The sequence below is a fragment of the Strix aluco genome, chromosome 19 (assembly GCF_031877795.1).
Source record: "Strix aluco isolate bStrAlu1 chromosome 19, bStrAlu1.hap1, whole genome shotgun sequence".
NCBI lineage: Eukaryota > Metazoa > Chordata > Aves > Strigiformes > Strigidae > Strix > Strix aluco.
This window is the reverse complement of record NC_133949.1, coordinates 10,592,491-10,615,910: the sequence shown is the minus strand read 5'-3', so window position 1 is coordinate 10,615,910 and position 23,420 is coordinate 10,592,491. Positions and strand designations below refer to the sequence as shown.

The 23,420-nt window shown below is 54.6% G+C and overlaps 2 protein-coding genes across 6 annotated transcripts; both read right to left on the bottom strand.

Annotated features, from left to right (window-relative positions):
- Positions 1-319: 319 nt before the first annotated feature.
- SERPINF2 (serpin family F member 2) lies at positions 320-11,429 on the bottom strand. 5 transcript variants are annotated; one of them, XM_074845299.1, is made up of 10 exons: positions 8,186-9,019; positions 7,556-7,593; positions 7,024-7,087; positions 6,234-6,296; positions 4,805-5,222; positions 4,361-4,504; positions 3,960-4,163; positions 2,981-3,123; positions 2,203-2,407; positions 320-1,378 (listed from the first exon to the last, which is right to left on the bottom strand). In XM_074845299.1, the coding sequence occupies exons 3-10, from the start codon at positions 7,081-7,083 to the stop codon at positions 1,053-1,055; spliced, it is 1,563 nt and encodes a 520-aa protein (XP_074701400.1). In that variant the 5' UTR covers positions 7,084-7,087; positions 7,556-7,593; positions 8,186-9,019; the 3' UTR covers positions 320-1,052. The 5 variants fall into 5 exon arrangements, with proteins under 5 accessions (XP_074701400.1, XP_074701401.1, XP_074701398.1 ...); XM_074845300.1 differs by lacking the exons at positions 7,556-7,593; positions 8,186-9,019 and adding an exon at positions 11,374-11,429; XM_074845297.1 differs by lacking the exon at positions 7,556-7,593.
- WDR81 (WD repeat domain 81) lies at positions 9,819-21,813 on the bottom strand. The gene is made up of 10 exons (XM_074845292.1): positions 17,704-21,813; positions 17,322-17,429; positions 17,010-17,200; positions 14,955-15,145; positions 14,535-14,700; positions 14,208-14,373; positions 13,195-13,893; positions 12,877-13,022; positions 12,544-12,723; positions 9,819-11,614 (listed from the first exon to the last, which is right to left on the bottom strand). The coding sequence occupies exons 1-10, from the start codon at positions 21,791-21,793 to the stop codon at positions 11,288-11,290; spliced, it is 6,264 nt and encodes a 2,087-aa protein (XP_074701393.1). The 5' UTR covers positions 21,794-21,813; the 3' UTR covers positions 9,819-11,287.
- Positions 21,814-23,420: the final 1,607 nt, after the last annotated feature.

Sequence of the window (23,420 nt, the reverse complement as noted above, 5' to 3'; positions counted from 1 at the left end):
TAATTCAAGGAATTCTGCCCGTTTCGCAAAGCCAGCTCTGAGCCAGTGAGTGTGCCCTGCACCTTCTGCAGGTGAGATGCCCAAAGCTGATTGGACTCAGTCCTTGGACAGTCTTTACAGATTAGCCATTTCACCTCCCAGCCCCTGTTGTCCTCTGTGGTGAGGTGCAGCAAAAAGCTGATCCTTTGCAAAGAGCCCTTCTTACCTTTCCATCTCTCACACCCAGACTTTTTTCCTCCCAATCTTTGCAATCATTCAAGTTGCGTGCCTTTTTCCTTTCTCTGCTGGGTCTTTCAAGGCAACACCTTAAGCAAATATATTCTGCTTTACTCTTTATTATTCTGCCAACATAAAAATTACTAAAAAACACTTTATAAAATATGTCTCAAAAAATCTAGCGTTATGCAAGAACCTAGAGTTTCCCAGGAAAAGGGCTGGAGATAAGGATCCAAAGGGGTTTCCCACTGCAGACCCTCCCCCATCAGATCCCAATAGCCTAGGTGTGGGAAAGGGGAATCTTTGAAAAGAGCCTCTGCCTGGAAATAATCTGATGCATCCTAAAGATGGTTACTAGTCCAGTTATCTAGAGGTCATTTTCTAGGTGGGTACAGATGGTTTTCAGAGGAACACTTCAAGGGAGACATGTTCACAGGAACTGCGGAAGGAAGAGCCATATTAATATCTCTGGCTGTTGTTCAAGCTGCCAGATGCTAATGATGATTCCAGGCTACAGGGGACTCTAATAAGAGCTTAATAAAGACTCTGATAGAGTCTGGGGACAAGGAAGTCTCCCCTCCAGAACTGAGAGCCCTGGAAGGGAAATCCAGGCAGAGCAAGCTTTTCAGGTTCAACAGAGGGGAACTCCAGCCTGGAGAAGCTCGTCAAGGCTGGAATAGGCTATCCCAGGACTGGTCTCTAGGGATCTGTAAAGGAAAACTGCAAGAGATTGCCTCCTGTGGCCTCAGAGGGAGGCCTCCAAGGACAGAAGGCCTCTCTTAGCTGGTCCAAAGGGTCAGGCAGCAGTCCCAGAACACTTAGGCTCTGCTCCTCTCTTATTTGGGCATGGGGTACTCATTGACATCTGTTGCTTCACGTGAGTTCCGTGGGTCTTTTATCTGGGGAGCAGCATTGGGGTTAGGGTTCTGGACACTGCCTATAAAAAGTGGGATGCCTGTTTCATCTTCAAAGATAATGAAGACAAAGGGCCGGTCAAGGCTGAAGGCAGAGACTGAGCGTGAAATCGCAATGCTGGTAGCACCAGATGCTTCCACCCCATCTTCTTTAAGCTCCAGGGTAGATTGATGCTGTATACTGGATACGAAGAGAGGCTCATCTGTGATCTTCTGGAGATTTGGGCTTGTGAACAGCTCCTGGAGGCCTACAGAGAAGTGAGACTAAGTTAACATTTCCCAGTTGGTGCCACCAGCTCTGATTTTTCTCAAAGCAGCCCGAAGAAAACAATGTGTTGCTACATGTGTTGTCCACCATGGAGGACTGGAGAACTGGCAGGCAACAGAAACAAAAGTTGTGGTCCAGCCAGGTTCCCCAGTCCCCCTCTCTGTATGAAGGGCTGAGGGTGCCAAAACCAGAACAGTTTTCACAAGCTTTGTCCACCTGTTTTAGGACAGTAGTGTAAGAACTTAAAGCCTTCCTTAAAAAGCAGCAGCAAGTCTGAAGGCTCTTTCTTGCTGGGCTGGAAACACTTTTACAGAGATTATTTGTTTAAGCAATTCTGCAAAACAAAGTGAACTCAATTTATTCTCATCTGGAAATGCAGTGCTTAGTGTTTTATTTCAGTGAGCTCTCAGTTCCAGGTTTTGAGATCTGCATTCTCTCTGTTGGCAATTTCTGTGTCCTGGACACTATCTCTTCCTTTGCCATTTAACATAAAGGTTGACACACAGGAGGAAGTTGGTCTTGGCTGCAAATGGGGGAATAGGAAGAACTCGTAAAGATTGTGAGGAACTGTGAATGCTGCCTTCTCTGTAGTATAATCTTGTTGGAGCAAAACATTTGGTGCTAGGCAAGCAAAGAGTAAGGAGGAGGAGAGGAATAAGAGCTGAAAGAGTTTGGACGTTATCTGGAGCAAGCTGTGAGGCACAGCTTTAGAAACAAGGATGGCAGTTTTTAGTGTCAGAGAACAGATGCTATATAGATTGATCAGCTTCACTTACTCTGTGAAAATCCTGTTAGAGGCCTTACCCATTTGACTGAGAACCTTGTTGAGTTCCAGCTGGTAGTTCAGTTTTATTTTGGGGATCTTCACTGTGGTGGGTACCTCTCTGGGGAAAAGCTTGCACAGTTGTTTGTAAGGGAAGTTCTCCAGCACGTGAGAGGTATTCCAAGTATACTGGTTTGGTACAATGACCACAAAACTCATGTTACTCTTAAAGGGAAACTTGGCCACCTGGAAACAAAACCAACCAGAAGAATTTATGGAAGAGGAAGGGAAGTCCAGAAAGTGATGCTTTTAATTTAGTCTTTTTCTAATTGGTCTACAGAGCCAGTATAGCTACCAGACAAAAACAGCCTGGTGGGAAGGAGGTATCTGATTTCTTCAGGGAAGAAAGTTTGTTGGAATAACAGCATCAGATTTTTAGTGAACACATGGTGGGGTGGAAGCCCATGTGCACAAACACTGTACCCATTCTGGCAGTAGCTGTATTCTGAAGGGCTCCAACAGTACACTGTCTGAGGGAATTCCTTTCCATATTTCCTCATTTATCTTTAACTCAGGGATTTCAATCTCCATTAATTCCCATTTAGTGGTAATATCTCTTTGTCGTTGTTCCTAGAGATTGAGAGTGAAGATTCAACATTCTTGCTAGAAGCACGGACAAAGGATGCTTATTAAATTTTTGTGTGCCATGCCTGTTGAAAGACGTTTGGGTTTTTTTGGAGAGAATAGTTGCAGTCAGTGAAATACAATAGCAAGAGGAAATTCCAAGCAAAACTTGTAGTGCTCCTAATAGAGCCCTACCTGAATGTCCTGGGACTCCAGTGTAAACCAGCTCAGGGAGTACTTCTGGGCTTTCATCATCTCTACTGGGACCACGAACTCATTGTCAAGGTGGAATACATCTGGCCCAGTGAAGCTAACATCAAACTTATTCCTCCAAAACCCTATGAAAATAAAAGTTTAGAATTCAATAAAGTTAAATTTGGGTAGGAAAACAGAAACTGCCTAGCTGACACTCTTCCTATCATGAGCTCTCCAACAAGGCAGATAGTGAGCAGGCAAGTAGAAATACAACAAAGAGAAGTCAGTACCAAGGCTGGAAGGGCCCTAACAGCGTGAAGCTCTTATCTTCCAGAGAGGGCCTATGGAATAACAAAAAGAACAAGGATTAATCCTCATGCCTCAGCGTGGGAGATTACTGAAGGCTATGAAGATAAAGTAATGGATGTTTGTGCTTTGAAAAATGAAGAGTATTGCCTTTGTGCTGCCTAGAGTGAAACAGTGCTCCAAAACCAAGCTAACGCATTTGCAGATTTACCCCACAAATGTTTAGTCTGCACTTCCCTGAACAACCCTCAGGGAATTAAGAGGAGGATGTGCCTGACCACTGTGCTGTAGTCAGAAAGAAATCTGCAGAAGCTGCCTCTGAGCTCTGTGGTTGGTGTGTAGTGAGTTGCATGTGACCTGGTTAAGCTGAGCAGTGATGTAGCACTGTCTGGGATCCTGAACCACAAGGCAAAAATGCTGCAGGTTCCACCTGCTGCATCCTGGCTCTGCTGTCAAGTAACATTTTTAGCACATATGAAGTAGTTGGGAATCATTACTGTAAAGAAATCTAAGCAAGAGGAAGAGCAGAGGTACAAGAAAAGAACAAGCAGATTGACTAGCAGGAAGCAAGGAGAGGAGATGCCATTCAGCTACAGTGGTGGTGGAAAACTAGTAGATTTTGAACTATTCCTCTGGATGATCAGGCTTGAAAAGTAAGGCCTGTGGAGCTCACCATGGAAGTGGATTGCATTGAGCAAGAGCATCACTGTGTTTTCAGGGAGCTGCTGTAGGAAGGTGGGTATTTGCCCATTAGTTGCTTCCTTTACCCAGTTGTTTATAGCCACGAGGTCATCCTCACACATCCCAGACAGAGTCATGGGCTTTGTCCTGTAGAATTTCTCTGAATCCTCCAGAAACTTCTCTTTCACCTCAAATCCTGGCAAAGGGGAAGAATTCCACATGAAGTCATCAGACCTTGAAAAAATTTGCTCAGTAGCTCAGCTGGTAGCATGACACTCCCCAGGAGTGCTCAGGGAAGCAGAGACATCTCCTGCTATGGCAGCATGCTTCCATCACTCTGTCACCAAGAGTTTTATCGCACACCGGTACAGACACCCCTGTGCCAGCTCTCACCTTTCTGCAGGTACAGACGTGATGCAAGGCTGAGGGTCGATCCTGTGAGCCTTCTGTGAAAGGTGCCCAACATGTGGTGGAGACACGGCACTGACTCCAGGTGCATCGCCTCCAGCAAATGCTTCTCTGTCTGATCTGCTGCTCCTAAAAATCAAAGTCAAATTCCCATTAGTTCAGGCCCATGTAGTGAAAAACAGGGACGTTACTCTACCTGCCTCCTGTTAGAAACAGACTGCGCCTTACACAAGAGGTGGGAGAAACCTGAGAGTAGGAGCCTCGGCATGGGCCACAGAGGGAAGATTCAATTGTAATAGCACCTAATTGAAGCTGCAGGAGTAAGAGTAAGTGTATTTAATCTTCGCATTTTACGCATTGGTTCCTGGTGCCTCTAGGAGGGGGTACAGGGAAGGGCAGGAACCGGTGCTTTTGTAACTAAGACGTTACCCAGTGCCAGGTGAGACAAGGCGAGGGCGATGCTGAGGGGTGACAGGATCACATTGGTTCTGTTGGACTCCAGCTGGACCTCTCTCAGGAGATCGATGCTGAATCTCATCAAGCCATCTGCTAGCCTCTTGCTCTTCTTCCAAGTCATCTCACAGCTTTCATCTTCAGCCTCTCCTTCCTCTTCAGAAGAGGCAGTTTCCCCAGCTGGTTGCTGTTCATGACAGCCCACAGCCCCAGCTATGGCTTCATCCTCTGAGTTCCAGTCGTTCCTCGTGCCTGGCGGGGTGGTGATGAAAGGTAACATGGGTTCATCAATCTCCTGGAAGCTGTCGTAGGTAAAGTCCACGAGCTCTGTGTTTGGCAGGGTTGGGATGGCTCCCAGCAGAGCAGACTGTGCAACTCCAGCACTTTTCACATCCTGGGGAGAAACAAGGATAAAGTTGGGAAAGCAGGAGCACAGCAATCCCGTCCCTCGTGGGCTTTACTGCACACCTAAACGGGTTGAGAAAACTCTCCAGCTTCTCTCGTGGTGTATTTGCTTCAGTTTGCCTTTTAACTTTGAGGTTAAAAGCACCTCAGTGGGTATGGAAAACAGAAAGTCTTGTATCCTGGGAAAATGGACTGAGTGAGGCTCCTGCAGTGGTTCCTCCTCCACTTGCTCTCAGGACCTGCCCCAGGCACACGAGCCCAAGAGAGGGCAGGCACCACCACCTGCTCAGCACATGTCCTGCACCTTCACCTTTTACAGATCCATCATCCTCAACCTTGATTTCACCACCTCCTCTCACATATTTTAGGACTGCTGATCTGCCTCGTGCATCGGTCAGCACCCTCGACTGCTGTCACAGCCTTGATCCGTTTTGGCTCAAATCCTCCTCCAGGCATCTGTCTGTTCTTGACTTGTCTGTTCTTTTCCATCCCTTTTCTCTCCAAATTCTTCATTTTCCAGTTTTCTGAGCTTTAGCCTATAGCACTGCTGCTACTGTCCTCACATTTGCACGGTCTTAAACACATGCTTTTTCCCTCAGATCTCTCTGTTCCCACCGGCATCCGGATGACATTCCTCTACTGCGGGAGCGCTGCGCTCTCAGAGCCAGGCTTGATGGGTAGCATCAGCTACGGGTCTTTCTCCCTGTCACTCTCATAGCTAGTTGTTCTCCTCATCTTCCCTTACCAATCAGATTAAATAATCCACCTGCCAGTCCCTGTACACACCAGCACTGCGCAGTTACTGCGGCTGGCGCTGCCAACACGAAGGAGCAGAGCGTTGGCAGCAGCGGGGGGTGAGGTGGGGAGGGAAGCCTGTGCAAAGATGGACTTGGACTTTCTCACTGTCCTGGACTCATCCTGTCTCAGGACAAACTGGAAAACCATTGCAAATGCCACAGCATAACCTCAGTCCCCTTGGGTGGAACAAGTCATTACTTACCTTCAGCTCCCCATCTTTATCTAAGAGGAGATGCTTTTGCTCGATGGCATGTGCTAAAGAAAACTGTAGGGAAAAAACCAAAACAAAACAAAGAAACAAAGTTGAGTTCCAGATAATTTTCTCTGAATTTCCAGAGTCAGACTTCTCTGCCCCCACTCCTAACGCATTCCCATGGGGCCAGGTTGGAGACTGGCACTAGCCTGGCTATAGTTGTCCTCGCGTGGCTACAGCACGGGCAGGGCTTTAGGATGCAGACCCAGAGGCGGTGGGGTCCACTGTGGGGAGGTGGAAGTGACTGCCAATGCTGGATTTGTTTAGAAAGGGACCAGGTCAGAAGGGTAGAAAATAATGTATTCTCTAGAAACTGAGCAATGCGGTTTTGCAATCTCAGATCTGACGGGGATCCAGATTTAAAATGGGAGGAAAAAAAAAAAAAAAGCTGTTATTAAACAACCTCCTGTTAACCCCTGAGGGTCAGGGCCACTAAATACAGTTGAAGCCAAGTTTCCAGAGATTTTCTACAGAAATCCACTTGGATAATGAGAATAGCCACAGCTATATTAGCCAGGAAAAAGATTCGAAACCTTGCTGCACTGGGGCACAGGTGAGCCCCATAGCAGAGAAGCAGTGTCCCCCACTTCCAGGGCTTCTCACGCAGAAGCATCGGGTGGTGTTTGCCCCATGCTCTGGTGCAGGAGAGGCACCTCGCTCCCTTTCCCTTTGCTGGCTGGGGGGAGGGCTGTGCTCACACCACAGCAGCCCCTGCCATTGCTGGAGTGAAACAACTTACCCTTAGGTGACTGTGCAGAGCAGACAGGCAGAGCAGCAACAGACCCCAGAGGAACACCATATTTCTGGAACAGAAGGACCAGCCGAGAGAGAAAAGTTATTTCCAGCTGCCTGACAGCAGCAAGCTGAGCCTATTCAGGTCTACAGGGAGAAAATTATCAACCTGGCCAAACAGGTTGGCGCAGGAGCTTGCAGAAAGCAATAGGGAGATGAACAATGCTGCAAAGAAACAACACAGGACTCCTGGGTCCAACGCCAAGGCAGCGAAATCAGAGAGGAACGGGGACCTGCACCAGAGCAGAGCTGTAACCACAGCCAGGCTCCTACAAGACACTCTCCTGCTTGGATCCTGCATTTCTGACCCCATCACACTCATTCCTCTGGACTGCAAATGGTATTTCCCTAATCAGTCCTGCACACGCTGTGCCTCTGGCAGAAGACAAGAGCCTCTGCTCCTTTCCTGTGCAAACCACCAAGGTACAGGCACGGCATCCTCAGCCATGCCCCCGGCTCTTGGGAGAAGGGATACTAACCTGCCTTGGAGGGGCTGCAGGCACTCAGCCAGTGCTGTCTGGGAGGGATTTTGCAGGTAGAAAATGCAATATCAGAGCGGTTTCTCAGCAATATGTCCTGGAATAGAGTCCTCCCCTTCCCAGCACTCGCCTTCCCCCTTTGCTGGCAAATCCAGCCTCTCCCACCCCCGCACTCCGATTCCTGTAGGGGACAGTCAGAGCAGGGCTTCCAGGGCCATGGATAAAACCCCACCCATTGCCTGGCCACTGCTTCACCCAGCTGCTTTTCCCGTTCAAACTGAAATTCTTAGCATAAAGCCTCCATGCCAAAGCCCGGTCCTCAGCACAGCCGCCATACACTTAATTCCTGGGGCTGCTTTCCGCTCTCCGAGCAGTCTCTGCTTCGACCTGAAACTGCTGGGCTGCAACCCCAGTTGCCAAGTGGAAGAAGCAAATCTTGAGGCCATTTCGTTCCCCCTCCTCCCTCACACCAAATCCTGCAGCCACATATAACCCCGAATGCCCCTTTTCTCCCTGATGGTGCCCATCCTTTAACCCTCTGCCAAATTCACCCCCCTCTCCCGGAGAGACAGTATTGCTTGTTGGAGGAGCCCCCATTTACTGTCAAATCCTCGTTCCTTTGCCCTTTACCTGAAGTTGTTCGTGTCCACGTTGGAGCTGGCACCTGCTTTAGCCCGGCCGATAGCTCTGCATGGGGCACACACAGTCTCTTGTCCAGCCCACCTCTCCTACCCGCTGCCAGCGACCTTCGGCACCACCCCCTGTTTGAGAATTTGGCAGGCAAATATTGACCTACAGCATCCGGTTAAACATTTGTTTGGGCGGCAAGAGTGAATTTGTGGTGCATTTGGAGATGGGGAGACACTTTGCGGTGCTGACACCCTCAGGACAATGTTAACACTGAGTTTACCAGCTCCAAAACTCCCATCAGCAGAAGTAACGTGTGAAGTCAGTTGTCCCTAGTAGTGGTTCCGCTTTCCCTGTGCTGGGAATGTGCTCCTTTACTCATAACCTTTAGTGAAAATGCAGGGCTTGGTATTTATTGCCACAGGGCTCTCTCTGGTTTTGGAATTTTCTCTGCGGAAAACCCCAGATATTTACTCCCTGTGTCCCAGCTGCTTCTGCTGCAGCAAGAGCGAGGTATTAACAGATGGCTGGTGCCCAAGGCCCCGTGGCCGCGTACCCGAGCAGGAGGCGGCGATGCTCAGGCTGAGCTGAGCCAAGAGCAGCTGGTACCTCCCCGGGGGCACAGCACACACCAGAGCTCTGCCGGGGGACTTGGCCCTGGTGCCAGGCTCCATGGCACGCCCGCACTGCTGTGGCACGGAGGAAGAGTCTCGGGGACGGGCAGAACTCCAGGAGTCCCATCCTGGGCAGTTTCGTGCCGTATGAAGAAGCAATGGTGATCCTTCCTGGCTCTGTCCATGTCCTCGGCGCCAGAGGAGTCACTAAGGAGCAGTGGGGAACGCTAATGGGGAACGCTAACAGGGTTGCAGATCTTGCAGTCATCCATTCCTTGCAGCAGCTCCTGGTTCTCAAACTCACCCCAGATGAAAGGAAGGAGTGGAAAGGAGACAGGTCCAAGCTCTGCAACCAGAAACTACGTTCACAGAATCATCTAGGTTGGAAGGGACTTGAAGATCATCTAGTCCAACCGTTAACCCAGCACTGACAGATCCCAACTACACCATATCCCTAAGTGCTATGTCAACCCGCCTCTTGAACACCTCCAGGGATGGGGACTCCACCACCTCCCTGGACAGCCCATTCCAATGCCCAACAACCCCTTCTGGAAAGAAATACTTCCTAATATCCAGTCTAAACCTTCCCTGGCACAACTTGAGGCCATTCCCTCTTGTCCTATCACTTATTACTTGGTTAAAGAGGCTCATCCCCAGTTCTCTGCAACCTCCTTTCAGGGAGTTGTAGAGGGCCAGGAGGTCTCCCCTCAGCCTCCTCTTCTCCAGACTAAACCCCCCCAGTTCCCTCAGCCGCTCCTCGTATGACACGTTGGGACAAGCTGCTGCAAGATGGGGAGCTGCTTCCCCCTGGAAAGCAGATCCAATTCCCTGTGCAGCAGAGTCCTACCGTACAGCCAGGGCATTTCCCAGCATCCCTCCTCCAGCTCACCCAGGAACACAAGAGGTGCCTGAACACAGAGTTTTAGCTTTGGCTGCCAGAGCAGGAGAGCCGCAGGCAGCACACCCAGCCCCACACCGCGCCCGGGCCCCTCCAGCACAGAGCTTCCCCGCGCGGCCGTCTCTGCATCTCTTTCAAAGAGTTTATTAGAAGTAAATATTTACATCTATTGCAAATGGTTAATAGGCAACACGGGACTGAGAGCTCCCCTTGGGTAGGGAAGGATAGCAAGGGCCAACTGCTCACCTCCCCACCCTCCCTGGGAGCGGAGGGCAGCCTTCCCAACTGCAGGGGGCTCAGATGAACCGGCAGCTGGATGAAAGCCCTTTCCCCTCCCAGAATGACCCACAGCAGGCTCCTCCTCTGCCCAAGATAAGAGCTTCCCGTTCCCCTGATACTGGCTCTGACTAGTCTGAAGGATGGATGGGAAAAGGGCTGCAACAGAAGTGAGGCAACTGCTCCTACTGCTGGGTCAAAGAGCTCTCTCCTCGCCTTTGGGGTGGGAACAGGCAACGCTGACCCAGAGGGAAGGTCAGGAGACCATGCGGGATCACACCTCCTGGCTCACCCTACAAGGGCAGGAGTGGACCAAACCCAGCACCTTTTGGCTGTCCCGTCTTCCCCAGGAGTCTGACCAGCACAAAGGAGAGGATTAGAAGGAGGATTTCTAGAGAAACGCTGCCAGCGCATGGCACACAGGGCATCCCTCACCCCTGAGATAACCACAGGATGCAGCGCTGCCGGGGCAGGAACCAACAACGGGCCATCCCTAGCTTACTGCTCCAGAAGCCAAAATCCTCATGGAAGCGTCTAGTTCTGGCCTCCCTAGAGGGTCACATTCCCATCCCAAACTGTCCCTCCGCAGCAGCCCATTCCTAAATGAACTGGCGGAGCGGTTGGGTCTGTGCCTTGGCTGACTTCCATTCCAGCCTGTGCTCTGGAGCCAGTAAGGCAGCACAAGTGCTCTAGTTAACCTCTCCTCCTCCCATACAGGCTCTAACTCAGCTGGCAGAACCTAAAGTTACTAGAGTACATCCTCGGGGCTCTGAACGCAGACCACCAGAGGAGGAGATGCCCGGCATCACCCAGCTCCGAAGGTGGCAGTTCCCAGGCCCCGCTTATGCTAATCCTAGTAAGACTGTTCAGTGGTTCAGGAGTGGAAGTGAAGGGTAAGTGCAGATGGCAGTAGCTACACTTTTGTGTTCTTGTCAAGGGGGACCTCTTACCCCTTAACTGAAGTGGGGGGGATACCTGTGGTCCATATTACTCTGGAGGGCAGCTCACAGTCCCCTGGGGATCAGGCACACATGGTATGGAAAGCTCCAGGCCTCTCTGCAGGGGTGACAGTGACCTACAACGCCCAGTATTTCTCCCAGCAGCAGTGGAGGTTTCTCAGTTATGGCTTTTTTTCTTTTTGAAGATACAGAAAGAGGTTAGAGATGCTTCACCAAGTACTCACTAACAAGTACACCTGCCCCCCTGCATCCTCTGATCAGAAACATCTAACTCTGCCTCCTCTGTAAGCGACACCACTGGCTTTCAGCTCTGCCACCAGCACTGTGGGACAGCCGCAGGCTCCCGGGCTGGGGGTCACTACGCCAGAAGGCGTATGATGCCGTTGTCCGAGCCCAGCAGGAGATGGCATTTCGTGGGCAGCACCGCCAGGCTAGTCAGCGTACCCCGAAAATTCTCCGAGCTCAGCTTGGTCGTGCTGATGGGCAGGGCTGAGGACTCCAGCATGGAGTAGACGCCAATCTTGTTGGCCACAGTGCCAGTGACCACTTCGTTGCCGTAGAGGTCAAATGCGTGGATGGGTTCAGATGCAGATTTGTAGTGGTGCAAAGGTTTCTGCTCCAGTTCCTTCCAGACAGTCAGGGAATGATCCGAAGATGAACTGATTAGCACGTTGCCCTCTGCAGCCTGCAGGAGAGGAAAGGCCAGTGAACCAACACTGCTGCAGTAAAAACTCCCAATCTCATCCTGCAAATGAGATTAGCAGGTAGCTGCCAATAATCCAACAGTCCCAGTGCAATCCCTTGGGAAGTCCCAGGCATTTCCAAGCAGCTGATAGTACTGAGCACCATTAACAAGGCATCCGGGTGAATGCTGGAAGCTACAGGACTCTCTGGTAGTTGGCAACCTCCTCGAGAGCTATCCTCCAAGAAAGGGACTGTGTCTCTTCTCAACAACACCCTGATAGCACAACTAATTTATCATCTGTTACTACTGCAGTGGGTAAAGAGATTATCATGTGGTCTCCCCCTCCACCAAACCACCTGCCAGTTTATTTTCCTTCTCAGGGAAAGGAATTGGGAGGCTCTCTCACGGTAGAAAACACTGCTGAGGGTAGGAGAAGCCTGGAGCTGCTTATTAGCAGAGCTAGTGAGAGGGTAAACAACCCACGCAGCTAAACTTTGTTTAACCTGCATTTGGGTCGAGGACACTGGAGCCCCAGCGCTGCTCCCTGAGGGTGGGTAAATATGGACAAGAGTTATTCATTAGAGCAATGCTCTTCCAGGGGGACTGAGAACCCTGTGAAGAAAGCAACACGCTTGCTTCTTCATGGGGGATGTGTCTCACCCCTGCCCCTGTGGCAGAGCTGCTTGGCAGGGACTGGCACCTGGGACTGTTCAGCACAGCCTGGACCACGAACAGCCACCTGCAGCACTAACCACGGGGCAGGAGAGCTTGGGGACAGAGCAAGGGCTGGAGGAACGCCCAGAGGATGGAGCAGACAGGCCCTGCCAAGCAGCACGTGCCAGAAGGATGCTCCGCACAACGTCAGGGGATCGACAGGGCTCACAGAGCAGCCCCCCACCCTGATCCCAGATCCCAGCTGGACCTTTCACCTTGATCTGCAGGATGTCTCCCTCATGGGCAGGCCACCCCCGCATGATGAGTCCTGTCCTGGTGTCCAACAGCACAATGAAGCCAGAGGAGAAGCCAGCCATAACGCTGCGCCCGTTAGGACTGACAGCCAAGCAGCGGATGAGCCCAGCGCTCACCCCACTGGCCAGGCGAAACTCGTGCTGCAAGAGAGAGACAGTCCAGCTACTGCGGGGCCAAAGACCTACGGGATCCAGGTATTTAGGGGACAAGGCCCATCTGGCTTTCACGGAGGCACCACAGCTGGCTTTGGGCTAAGCACACAGATGGAGGAAGGTGGCTCGCAGACGCCCTACCTGTAGTCCTGGCTTCCTGTGATCGATGAACCGCAGCACTGAGTCTGCGCTGGCCACAGAGATGCTGTGATAGGGAGGTGGCATGGTGGTCACAGCTGTGATGGGGACTTTGCTGTCTAATTCATCAAAAGTCCGGAGCAATTTGCCTGTAAAAACATGATGGAGAGGTTACATCAGTAGATGTACTGAGGAGGTACACATCAAACCTCCAGTTCTGTGCAGGTTTTTAACAGGAGCCATCAAAGCTCAGCATGGCCCCTCTGTCTTTAAGGACAGGACCAGTTCACTCCAGCCAGCCCTCACCCTTTCCCTTCTCACCTGTGAACTGGTCCCAGATGTGCACGGTCCCATCACAGCTCACCACGTGCTGCGAGGCCTCCAGCTGGCTCACGTAGAAAACCGACTTCTTGTGCTCAGCGTACGTGAAGCGCGGTGGCACCTCGCTGGTGCCATCCCCGTAGTTGTACAAGGGCCACAGGCGGACAGTTTTGTCCTTGCTGCCACTAAGAAAGAAGTCCTCGCTGCTGAGCGGTGCCACGCACTTGATGGCCCCTGAATGCCCTGAGAAACTCTGCAGCTTGATCTGGTGGAAGTGGAAGCGGGGGTCGTGTTGGCTCACCCCAATCTCATACTGCCAGTAGGCCAGCCAGTTCCCACACAGCATGTGGGTGCTGCGAGGAAGGTCGTGCTTCAGGGTATTCTCCTCGCTGGATGAGCTGGGAATAAAACCATCAGTGCCAGCACTGAGGCGAAGTAAGCCAAGACACTCGCGCTGTGTGTCCACAGGGACCTGGATGCGGTTTCCTACCAGCACGCTCCCAAAAGTACCAGAGTGACTGTCCTCGTGGTGGCTAGAGAAGGGCTCGGTCCCTCGCGTCTCTTGGTCTGAGCCCACTGCACTGGCTGTTTGCTCCAGGCTAACGACCTGCAGACTCTTGGGGTTCACGTTCTCCAGGTGGAGGCTGGCCAGCTTCTCAACCAGCAAGTGGTTGGGCACAACCGACCGGATAACATCACCTGAAGAGAGAGAGAATGGGGCTTCAAGGGAAGGAATTTCCCCATCAGCACCCCCCACCATCAACAACAGAACAAGGGTCAGCACAGGGCTGTGAACACGGTGTCCTCCACGAGCGAGCCACAAAGTACTTTGGCTCCCAGCCAAAGCAGCCTAAAGGCCGGTGGGCTCCCGACCCCACAAGCAGACCAAGCCGCAGTGCAGAAGCTGTGGGTTTCCCCCAGCAGCCCTCTGACTTCTCCTGAGTTCAGGTCCAGCACATCCGCGCAGAGCACGGAGCTCTCACAAATCCTAGGAGACGGTGGCCAAGCCGTACCTAGCAAGCAGGAGAAGGGGATGTAGGTGACATAGGCCATCTCAGGGTTAAACACCTTCTGTAACTCCAGCAGCACGGCCGGATCCAGGGCCAGCAGCTTCCCATCTGAAAGGGGCACTTCCATCACTGGCACCTCACAGCTGCTCAGTGACTCCACGGTCAACCCCTGCACAACAGGAAGATACCCAAGTTCAGATGCTCTCACCACATAATTAATTACACAAACACAGCCTGGGCTGGATGCTGCTGACACCAGTACTGGTGTATGCAGGTTTGCCCACCACATTCCTGCAGCTGGGTGCTGGGGGATGGCAGGACATCACTGACCTGGTCTTGCAGCTCCTGCAGCAGTGAGAATGCTCCAAAGAAGTTTCTCACTGTGTCACTCAAATGCTGCTGCACCATCTCCTGCCCAATCCGCAGGCAGATCAAGGCAATCAGGCTGATTGTCTTAACGCACAGGACAATACGGGCCTGGGCACCACTGGGGAAACTGAAGAGGACATCCATTACCAGCTTGCACTCCACATACCCCTTCTTCCCCTCCTCTGCTTCATGCTTCCTGCCTTGTCTGGGTTATCAGAAGGTCTTGAGCAGCACAAGCTCCACGCGCATGCTGGGCACCAGTGCGAGGAGGTGCACATCAGGGCAGGAGCAGCCCCACAACCCCAGGAGCGTTAAGGCCCTCACAGAACCATTCCCAAATCCCTGATTTTGAGTTGTGCCGATGCTGGCTGAAGCGCTTACCCGACAGCTGGCGAAGTGAGGAAGCCCAGCACTGGGAGCAGCACCTCCTGGCTGATCTTGGGGAGAATGTCCATCAGCGTGGTGTCCGAGAGACACACCACGATCTTCTGAGTCAGCGTCACAGCAGCCAGGAGCCCTGCCTCCTTCCGACTGTTCAGCCGGCCGCCACCGGACCCGCCACTGGGCGCAACCTGCAAAAGGAATCCTTCAGTGCCAGGGCCACCAGCTGGACACATCAAGGGTGATCCCAGGATCACCCGAGCTCAGCCTCAAACACCAGCACGGTAGTGCTGGGCACAGCCCCTGGAAGAGGAACCTGAGCACTGAGTCTCAACAGCAACTCATGTCTTGCACTCAAGGGATGAGCCTGAAAACTGACAGACAGACATCAGCACAAGAGATGAGCCCGGAGACAAGGGCCTAAAACATCCCCAAGCTCACAGGCATCCTCTGGAGGGAATCTCCCTGCAGGATGCTCCCATGGCTGGGAAACTCAGAGGGGAGAGAGACAACCCCAGACTAGCCCAGACACCCCAGAGCACAGGAAGAGGGGAAACCTATTACATACAGGTGACTTAAAGCAAGAATCATTGTCTTCATCCCATGCTGTGTTGAGCCTGGCTGCACAGACTGCAGAGGAACAGTCCTTGCACGAAATATCCAAGCACAAATTATGGGCAAACCTGCCGCTGACTTCTAGAAATCCAGCTGCTAATAATTTCATGAGGCAGAAGAGCACATCCCCTTTTGCTGACAACGTACCAATGCTGGTTACAGCAATGCCAAAGAGTTAACAACATCAGCAGCAACAGTAAAAGATTTCTTTCTAGATTATCCTATTTCCTAACTCCTAGACAAATCAAACACCCAAGAAAAGAGAGCCAATAACAAAAACCACAGACAATTCCCAGTTTCCGCTATATTTCTTGTACACCTGCCATCTTCCAGCTCATCACAGAGGCTCTTCCTCTCACAAAATATCCACTCTGCCAAATCCTGCAAGAAGGATTTACTTTATCCTATTTGTGACCTGCAAGTTTCATCGCTTTAATATCAGGTTGCCAAATGCTGTTCACAGGGGGATTAATCCCCCCAGCACCCCCAAGCAATAAGTTTAGTAAAGCAAAGCAGAACAGCTGGAGCTGTGATTGCAACTGGGTGGGGAATGATTTTGCTGAAAAATGGGATTTTTTCCCCTGAAAAATCTCCCCTTCAACACTGGAAAAACTGACAATGCCTTTTTGTTTTCTTTAAATGAACAGCTGTGGCCTCTTTTCCTCTACGTTTAAATTACCAAAAAGCTATTGAAGTTTTCCATTTAAACAAGAATCCATAACCAAAGTGTTTATAACCACTAGAAAGGGAGCAATATGAAAAATAAGCCTGTTTAAAACATTCAAAAACATTTTTTTTGATGAAAAACTGTTTTTTCAACCAGCCACATTACACACATTTTCTTCTTGCTATTCAGCTACGAATTTCAAGCTGAAAAGTTTCTCCTGCCAGTATTTTTTATACAGTTGAAAAACCTTTAGCCTCTCCCCAGCTCACCCCCTATCTACCCATACAGACCTCTAAAAACACTTGCTCCAGCAATCCCAGAGCAGCCCAGGCTGCTCCGCCTGCCCGTTATCACAATCCCTGTGCCAGCTCTCGCCCAGCAAAGCAGAAGAAAACCTTTTTCTCTGGCTTCACGTGTGCCAGCAACGGGTCTGAGAGGGAAAGCCCCCGGCAGGAATGGGGAAGGAGGATGCAGATCCACGGTGGCTGAGGCTCGCTAAAGAGCAAAGCCCACGAACGCAGCCGTGCGAGCGATCCGGGGCTTACGGCAGGGGGTGAAAGTGCCTCTTCTGGCTGCATCAGCACAGCCCTTCTCAGCCAATGCAGCCGGCGCTGCTCAGCCCACACTGGCCCAGATGGAGCTCAACCGAGCACACATTTTTAGGCAGGAGGCTCCTGGTGAGGCTGGACTGTTTTCTGTGCATCCTCCTTCTGTGCCTGGACACAGCTCTCGCCCCCAACACGCGTGAGAAGAGGAGAAAAGGCAACACTAACCAGGTAGCTGATGTAGGGCAGGTACTGGTAGGTGAGGACAGGCTCTCCGTACAGGTACGCCACATGCACCAGACAGGCCAGCACTGGCTTGGACACCTGATCTCCCAGCACTGGCCGTTTTTGGTAGATATTTCCTGTACTCAGGGGACTGTTCTCATCGCTGCTTGGTACAAACTGCTGCCTGGTAGGGCCTGCCCAGAGACAACACCATGAGCTGAAGCAGCAGGCTACACCCAAGCCACCAGGCACCCAGCAGACTGTTTTGGGGCAGAGCCCACCCCGGGCCCCTGGGGTCCGAGGAGCAGACATTACCGACGTAGCAGGACGTGAGCAGACGGAGCAGGTTCCTGGCGATGAAGCGGGATGTGACGGTAGGGCCCAGCTTGGCTGAGAGCCACCTCACCATCTTACAGGCTGTGTCTGCAAAACAAAAACAGTCGCAAGGACAGAGCCTGGCAGAGCGCAGATTAGCTATCACCCAGCTCCTGCCCAGACCCTGCCTGCCCCGCAGGCAGCTCCCTGGCTCTCAGATCCACACGCTGCAGCGGAGACCTGGCCTCTTACACTGGTTTCATCGCTGTCCCCAAGCTGGGACCATAAACACCCCCAAATCTGGACCCACTTCTTCCCATTCACTGCCTTACTGGGTGTTTGCCACACACAGCAGAAAGGCTCAACGTTGGCAGGGTCTTACCCAGGAGTATTGTCTGCTCTTTGTCGTCGGAGTGATCTGGCAGCTCCTCTCCCTCTCCGTCCTCTGGCTCGCTGCTGTCATCAGCCAGGGTGACATCCACAGAGGCACCAGCATCCACAGCCACCGTCAACTCTGCATCAACCGTGGCATCATCGTGCTCCTCTTCATCATGCTCCTCTTCCTCCTCCTCCGAGTCCTCGCTCTGTTTCAGGTCCTGGCTGCTGTCCATCGACTTCAAGCTGCTCTTGTCCTTCTGGGAGTCCCCGTCCGCAGGTCTGTCCTCTCCCAGGGACACCTCGCTGGCGCTGCTCTTGTCACTCAGCCGCCCAAGGCTGAGCGATTCCTGCTCCTGGGGCTGCAGGGACTCCCCGACATAGAGGCCACTCTGGAAATCCTCGCTCTCGGGCAGGTAGGCTTGGTCATGGAAGCTGACACCAGAGGTGTAGTCAAGGAGGTCGAGTGCAGCGGAGCTGTGCTCCACGTCCATTTTGATCTCCTCCCCAAACACACATGACACCGGGCTTTCCCCTCCACTCTCATCATCCTCAGCTGTGCCGAGGAGGGATTTGCTCTCCTCCCGCGAGCTCTCGATGCCAACGAGAATCTGCAGGATGTGGGGAAGGAGGTTCAGGAGGAAGGACTGCAGCCCCAGGCGCACTATCAGCTGGGCGACAAAGCAGTCTGTGTAGAGGTAGAACCTGCCGTGGCGGTAGCAGGGGGTCTCATATGCTCCGATCAATGGCTTGAGCAAGTATTTATTGGCATTCTTCGGACCCAGGGATTTAGCTATAGGTTCAAAGAGATACCACGCTGCGTAGACAGCGGTGTTCTCCTCCGACATAAGAGATAATATGAAGGGCAGAAGAATCTCCAAGCCTTCAGGAGTGATTTCAGAAAGGATCCCCTCCACCTGCTGCCACAGCTGGAAAACAAGTTCCCGGCCCTGACCTTCATCCTCTATCTTCTTTGCCTGATAGGTGAAAATGAATTTGTGCAGGGCTGGGAAGTATGTGGGGAAGGGGACAATAGAGCTGAAGGGGCTGAGGAGCTGTGTGGGACAGGGCGGGGGGAGGCCCTGGGAGACAGGTTTGTATTCAAACAACTGCACCATGCCCTTGCCCAGCCTGGTCTTCAGAAGCTTCTCCACCGGCACGCTCAGCTGCAGCAGGACGTGCAGCACGTGCTGGAGCGGGGCCGGGATCTCCTTGGGATGGTAGCGACACAGATTACGCACCACCAGGAACCGCTCCAACAAGGATGCGTCAGGTTTCGAAGGACGAATCCTTGGTGCAAATATAATCTCAGCTACCAGAATGCCCAAAGCTTGCATGTCCCTCTGGAAGAGGTCCGAGAGACCCAGGGGTGGCTCTTCCCACAGCTGCTCCGTCAGCTGCATCTCACTGCTTAAGCCTTTAACCAAGAAATTGTCCAATTTTTCCAGTTCTTCCAGGGCCTGGAGCGGATTGAAGCCTTCAGGAAGCGTGATCTTCATGTCAACCTGATCCACAGCGCCTGCCTTGCTCCGACGGAGCGGTCGGACACCTGAGGTTTTGCCTTCGGTGGCATAAGCAGGGAGGGTGGAGGGCTGTGCTGAAGGCACAGTGGCACAGGGCTGATCAGCAGCTCTACTGGTAGCAGAAATTGAATCTAGGGCTTCTGTGCCTTGCTCTAAATCATCCTCACCAGCGATGGGTTTCTCCCCAGACCAGGTGGTTTCACTGGGAGTCGCCTCCAGGACCAGCCCATTAACCACATCCGTCACCTGGCCTTGGAAATCCTCCAAAAACACAGTCTCCCGGATGTTCTGGAGAAGAGGCCGGGCAATGGCTGGAGCTTCAGCAGGCGTGTAGGCAGGTCCCACCATGCGCCTGGGATGCGGCTGGTCAAAAAGCTGCACAACCCCATAAGTAGTCAGATGCGTGTGGTTGTCTACTAGGTGGAGGCAGACATTCTTCTCCTTGACAGCATCTTTCCCCAGCAGCTTGTACCCAAAAGTGAGATCAATCCAGTGGTGGAGGTCCTGAGAGACTTCCCGGCTCTCAAGCAGCATGCGGTGGACTTCGATGAACTCCTCGTAGGAGCTACACCAAGATGGCACGTCCAGATCGGGCATGTCCGGATGGATGGATCGGAAGATGGAGGGGTCTGTATAGAACTCTGGGATGCACTCATCCGGGGTCCAGCTCTGCATACGTTCCATGCTGGCTGGATACTCATTGGGCTCCCACTGGGACCTCACGTGGCAGCACAGCACTGCCTTGGGTGTCCTCCGAGCCGTGTACACGTAGTAGGTGATATCCGAAAGGACATCGGAGATGTGATGGGGGACATGGAGCTGCTCCCCACTTGACCCACCAGCAACAAATGCCTGCTTGGTCATCTCATAGGTGAAGTCCAGCTGCTTGTCTCCCTTATTGAGACGGAACTTGGATTTCCTTAAGTCCCTGAACTTGCCGTTTTTGGTAGTGAAGTCCACCACCCATGGAAGAACCGGGTGATAATTGGGGTCTCCCATTCTCCTCCCAGCCAAGCTGTTCAGACGCATAAGGTAGTCAAAGTTGCTGACCTGCCCATGTACCCACTGTAACACCAGGTCCCGGAGGTCCTTCTGGCAGGCGGTGCACCTCATCTCCTGCCCTCGCACGCCAGCGCTGCTTTGCTCGCTCATTTGTTCCAGACCAGCCTCCAGATTCGCTTCCTCCTTCTTCGGTCCCTCGTACTCTCTAAAGTTCACGCGGAGGCGGCTGCACAGCTTCTCATCCACAGCCACATCCCGAAGGGAAAAGGCACCACAAGCCAGACCCACCTGGTGACAAGCCTTCATGGCCTGCAGCACATGGAAGAGGAGGAAGAGGATTTTGGCGTGGCTGTTGGTGAGCTTGGCCGGGCTGAAAGTCACGATGTCGTGCAAACAATACTGCACGTAAGGGTAGATGATGTACAGCATGTTGGCTGACTCGAGCAGAGCTTCAGCCTGCAGGACGTTGGGGCAGGAGGGCCCCCCCTTGGCAGCCGTCACGCTCTCCTTGGCGGGAGAAGCACCGGGCACGCTCTTGCCCACCTGAAGGACGGGGCAACCATAAGCCTTCTGCAGGGCAACCCGCAGTGCATCCAGGGCTGGCACGGTGGGCGGCGTGTCAGCGTGCCGGTACGGCCGGACGTAGAGGCAGTGAGCCCGGCACCACAGGTTTCGGTAATTCTGCGAGGCGACGCTCTGCATGAAGCCGTGCAGGGTCTCCGGGTTGCCGTTACGCTGGTCGGAGGCGGGGGGCTGCACCCGCAGCGGGTACGCCAACCGATCCTTCCGCAGCCCGTGGATTTCCACCCGGGTCCAGCCCGCAGGCAGCTTCTGCACGGAGTGCTGCAGGAACGTCCTCACCTCCACGTCGCTCAGCCCCTCCGGCCGCGGGCACAGCCCGGGCAGCACCCGGCGCTCTTTGAGGCTCGCCAGCCATTTCACCGGGACGAAGGCGGTAACGTGGGTTCTCTCAGCAGCGGCGGCCAGCTGCCGGCGGTCGATGTTCAGGTCCTTCTCCACACTCTGGAGGAAGCCGTCCATATTGGCTTCTCCTGGAAGAAAGACAGCCCGGAGAGGCTGGGAGTGAGCGGAGGAGCACGGCACCGTCCCTGCCCTCCCCACGGGCGCCCCAGCTTCCCCACTGAGCAGGCGCCAGGCAGCAAGTCTCACTTCCCCATTACCACCCCCGTGAAAAAAAGCTGGTTTTAGGAGCTTAGTCAAAAGATGCTGTATCTGGGCGGGGGGGGTGTATGTGAGAAGGGACCAGCCCTGGCTGGGGGGGACAGGATGGGACCTCTGCAGCCAGACAGGGGGATACAGTGGGACCTCCACAACCCCAGGGCCAGGGAGGGGGACATGATGGGACCAGTGGGGGGACTTGATGGGACCTGCACAGCCCAAGTGCTGGGGAAGGGGACGCAACAGGACCTCTGCAGGCCAAGGGCTGGTGACAGGGGACACAATGGCACCTCCACAGCTAGAGGGGGAGAAGATGAGATCTCCAGACCCCCCCATGCTGGGGAAGGGGACATGATGGGACCTCTGCAGGCCCAGGGCTGGTGCGGGGGACATGATGCCACCTCCACAGCTCTGGGGCCGGTGGGGGGGGACATGATGGCACCTCTGCAGCTGGTGGGGGTACACGATGGGTCATCTGCAACCCCGGTGCTGAGGAAGGGGACGGGACAGGACCTCTGCAATCCCAGGGCCGAGTACGGGGCGGGGGGGGGGGGGTGGGCAGGATGACACCTCCGCAGCCCTGTGGCACTGCCAACCCCCGGGGGGTGACCCGAAAGGCCGCCCATCGGCAAGGAGCACGTCCGCAGCACCAAGCCAGGGGCCACGGCCGGAGAGGCAGCCCCCGGCACCGCGCGCCAGCCCCGGGCCCCACCGGGGAGGAGGGGAGGAGCAGAGCCGGGCTGAGCCCCACAGGCCCGAGATTCATCCCAGGGGCCCTCACCCCCACCCCGGGGATGGGGTGGGGGGGTCCCGCAGCGCCCGGCCCGCGGCCCCGCGTTACCTGGCGGCGGCGGCGGGCTCAGCCGCGGCGGGCGGCGGCGGGGGCGGCGCGGGCCCCGGCCATGTTGGTCAGGTGACGGCGGTCACATGCGGCCGCCGCGCCGCCATGTGCCCGGGGGACGCGGGGCTCCGAGGGGCGGGGAGGAGAAGGGGGGCGGAACGGGACACAATACGCCGCCGAGTCCCGGTACCCCCGGGGGGCTGCGGCGGCAGGGGGCCCGCTCGGGACGCGGGGCCGGGCTCCCTCCAGCGGCCGCCGGGGGGGGAGTGGGGGGTGTGCAAGGCCGGGGCGCGGTGCCTATACACGGGCAGGCGGCGGGGCATGACGCGGCAGCGCCGCCGCCACGGCGGGCTGAGGTCACCGTGACGTCAAGGGCGCCCCGGGCTGTCAGCTGGAGTCGGGCGAGCCGCGCTGACGAGGCAGCCGGCCTTAAAGGGGTCCCCGCGGCGGGCGGCGGTGGGTGGACCCCACCGGCGGCAGGTGAGTGCCGGGGGGAGCCGGCGCAGGGCAGCGGGGCCAGGCCACCCCCCTCCGCTCCGGGGACCTCCCGCTCTCTTCCCACAGGCTACGGGACCGGGGCGGAGCGGCCGGGCAGCACCCGGCCCCTGTCCCTGTGAGCCGAGCCGGGTCCTGCAGCCACCGCCCGGTCTCTCCCGCCAGGCGCGGGGCTGCGGCGTTGCCCGCGGGGGAGGTTGCCCGGGCACCCTCCCACGGCCGGACCCCACGCAGCCCCTTTAAGGGCGCCGGGGGCTCCCGCCGGGCAGCGCCGCATGGCGCGGCGGCGGCAGCGCGTGGGAGTCACGTGGGTGGGACGTGGAGGCAGCCCATTGGCCCCCCGCCCCCGCCCGCTGCAATCAGCTGTTACTGGGGCGAAGGGCAGGAAACGTCCTTAAAGAGGCGCCGGAGCCGCTGACCGCCGCCTCGCACCCCCCCGCAGGCTCGGCCCGCAGCCGCCAGCCGGGCCCGGGGTGGGTCCCACTTGCCGGGCCGTGCCGCTTCTGCTCTCCGCTCCCCCGGTCACGGCTGGCGCAAAAGGGCGCGGCCCCTTTAAAGAAGTTGTCCAGTCATCGCGCGGCGCTGCCAAGTCATCGGGGTCAGTCGAGTTCCCGCGGCCCCGCCCCCCCCGCCCGCCGATTGGTGCGCGGGGCGAGCGCTCACTTCTGATTGGCCGCCGACTTA

Excerpts from the sequence above, each read along its gene's own strand:
- SERPINF2 (XM_074845300.1), bottom strand. The coding sequence starts at position 7,083 with ATGGTGTTCCTCTGGGGTCTGTTGCTGCTCTGCCTGTCTGCTCTGCAC. Across the intron at positions 4,505-4,804 it reads CTTGTCTCACCTGGCACTGG|GAGCAGCAGATCAGACAGAG; the intron begins GTAACGTCTTAG and ends TTTGATTTTTAG. Across the intron at positions 4,164-4,360 it reads ACGTCTGTACCTGCAGAAAG|GATTTGAGGTGAAAGAGAAG; the intron begins GTGAGAGCTGGC and ends CCCCTTTGCCAG.
- WDR81 (XM_074845292.1), bottom strand. The coding sequence starts at position 21,793 with ATGTCCCCCGCACCAGCCCTGGGCCTGCAGAGGTCCCATCATGTCCCC. Across the intron at positions 17,430-17,703 it reads AGAGCAGACAATACTCCTGG|ACACAGCCTGTAAGATGGTG; the intron begins GTAAGACCCTGC and ends TTTGTTTTGCAG. Across the intron at positions 12,724-12,876 it reads ACAGGAAGCCAGGACTACAG|CACGAGTTTCGCCTGGCCAG; the intron begins GTAGGGCGTCTG and ends TCTCTCTTGCAG.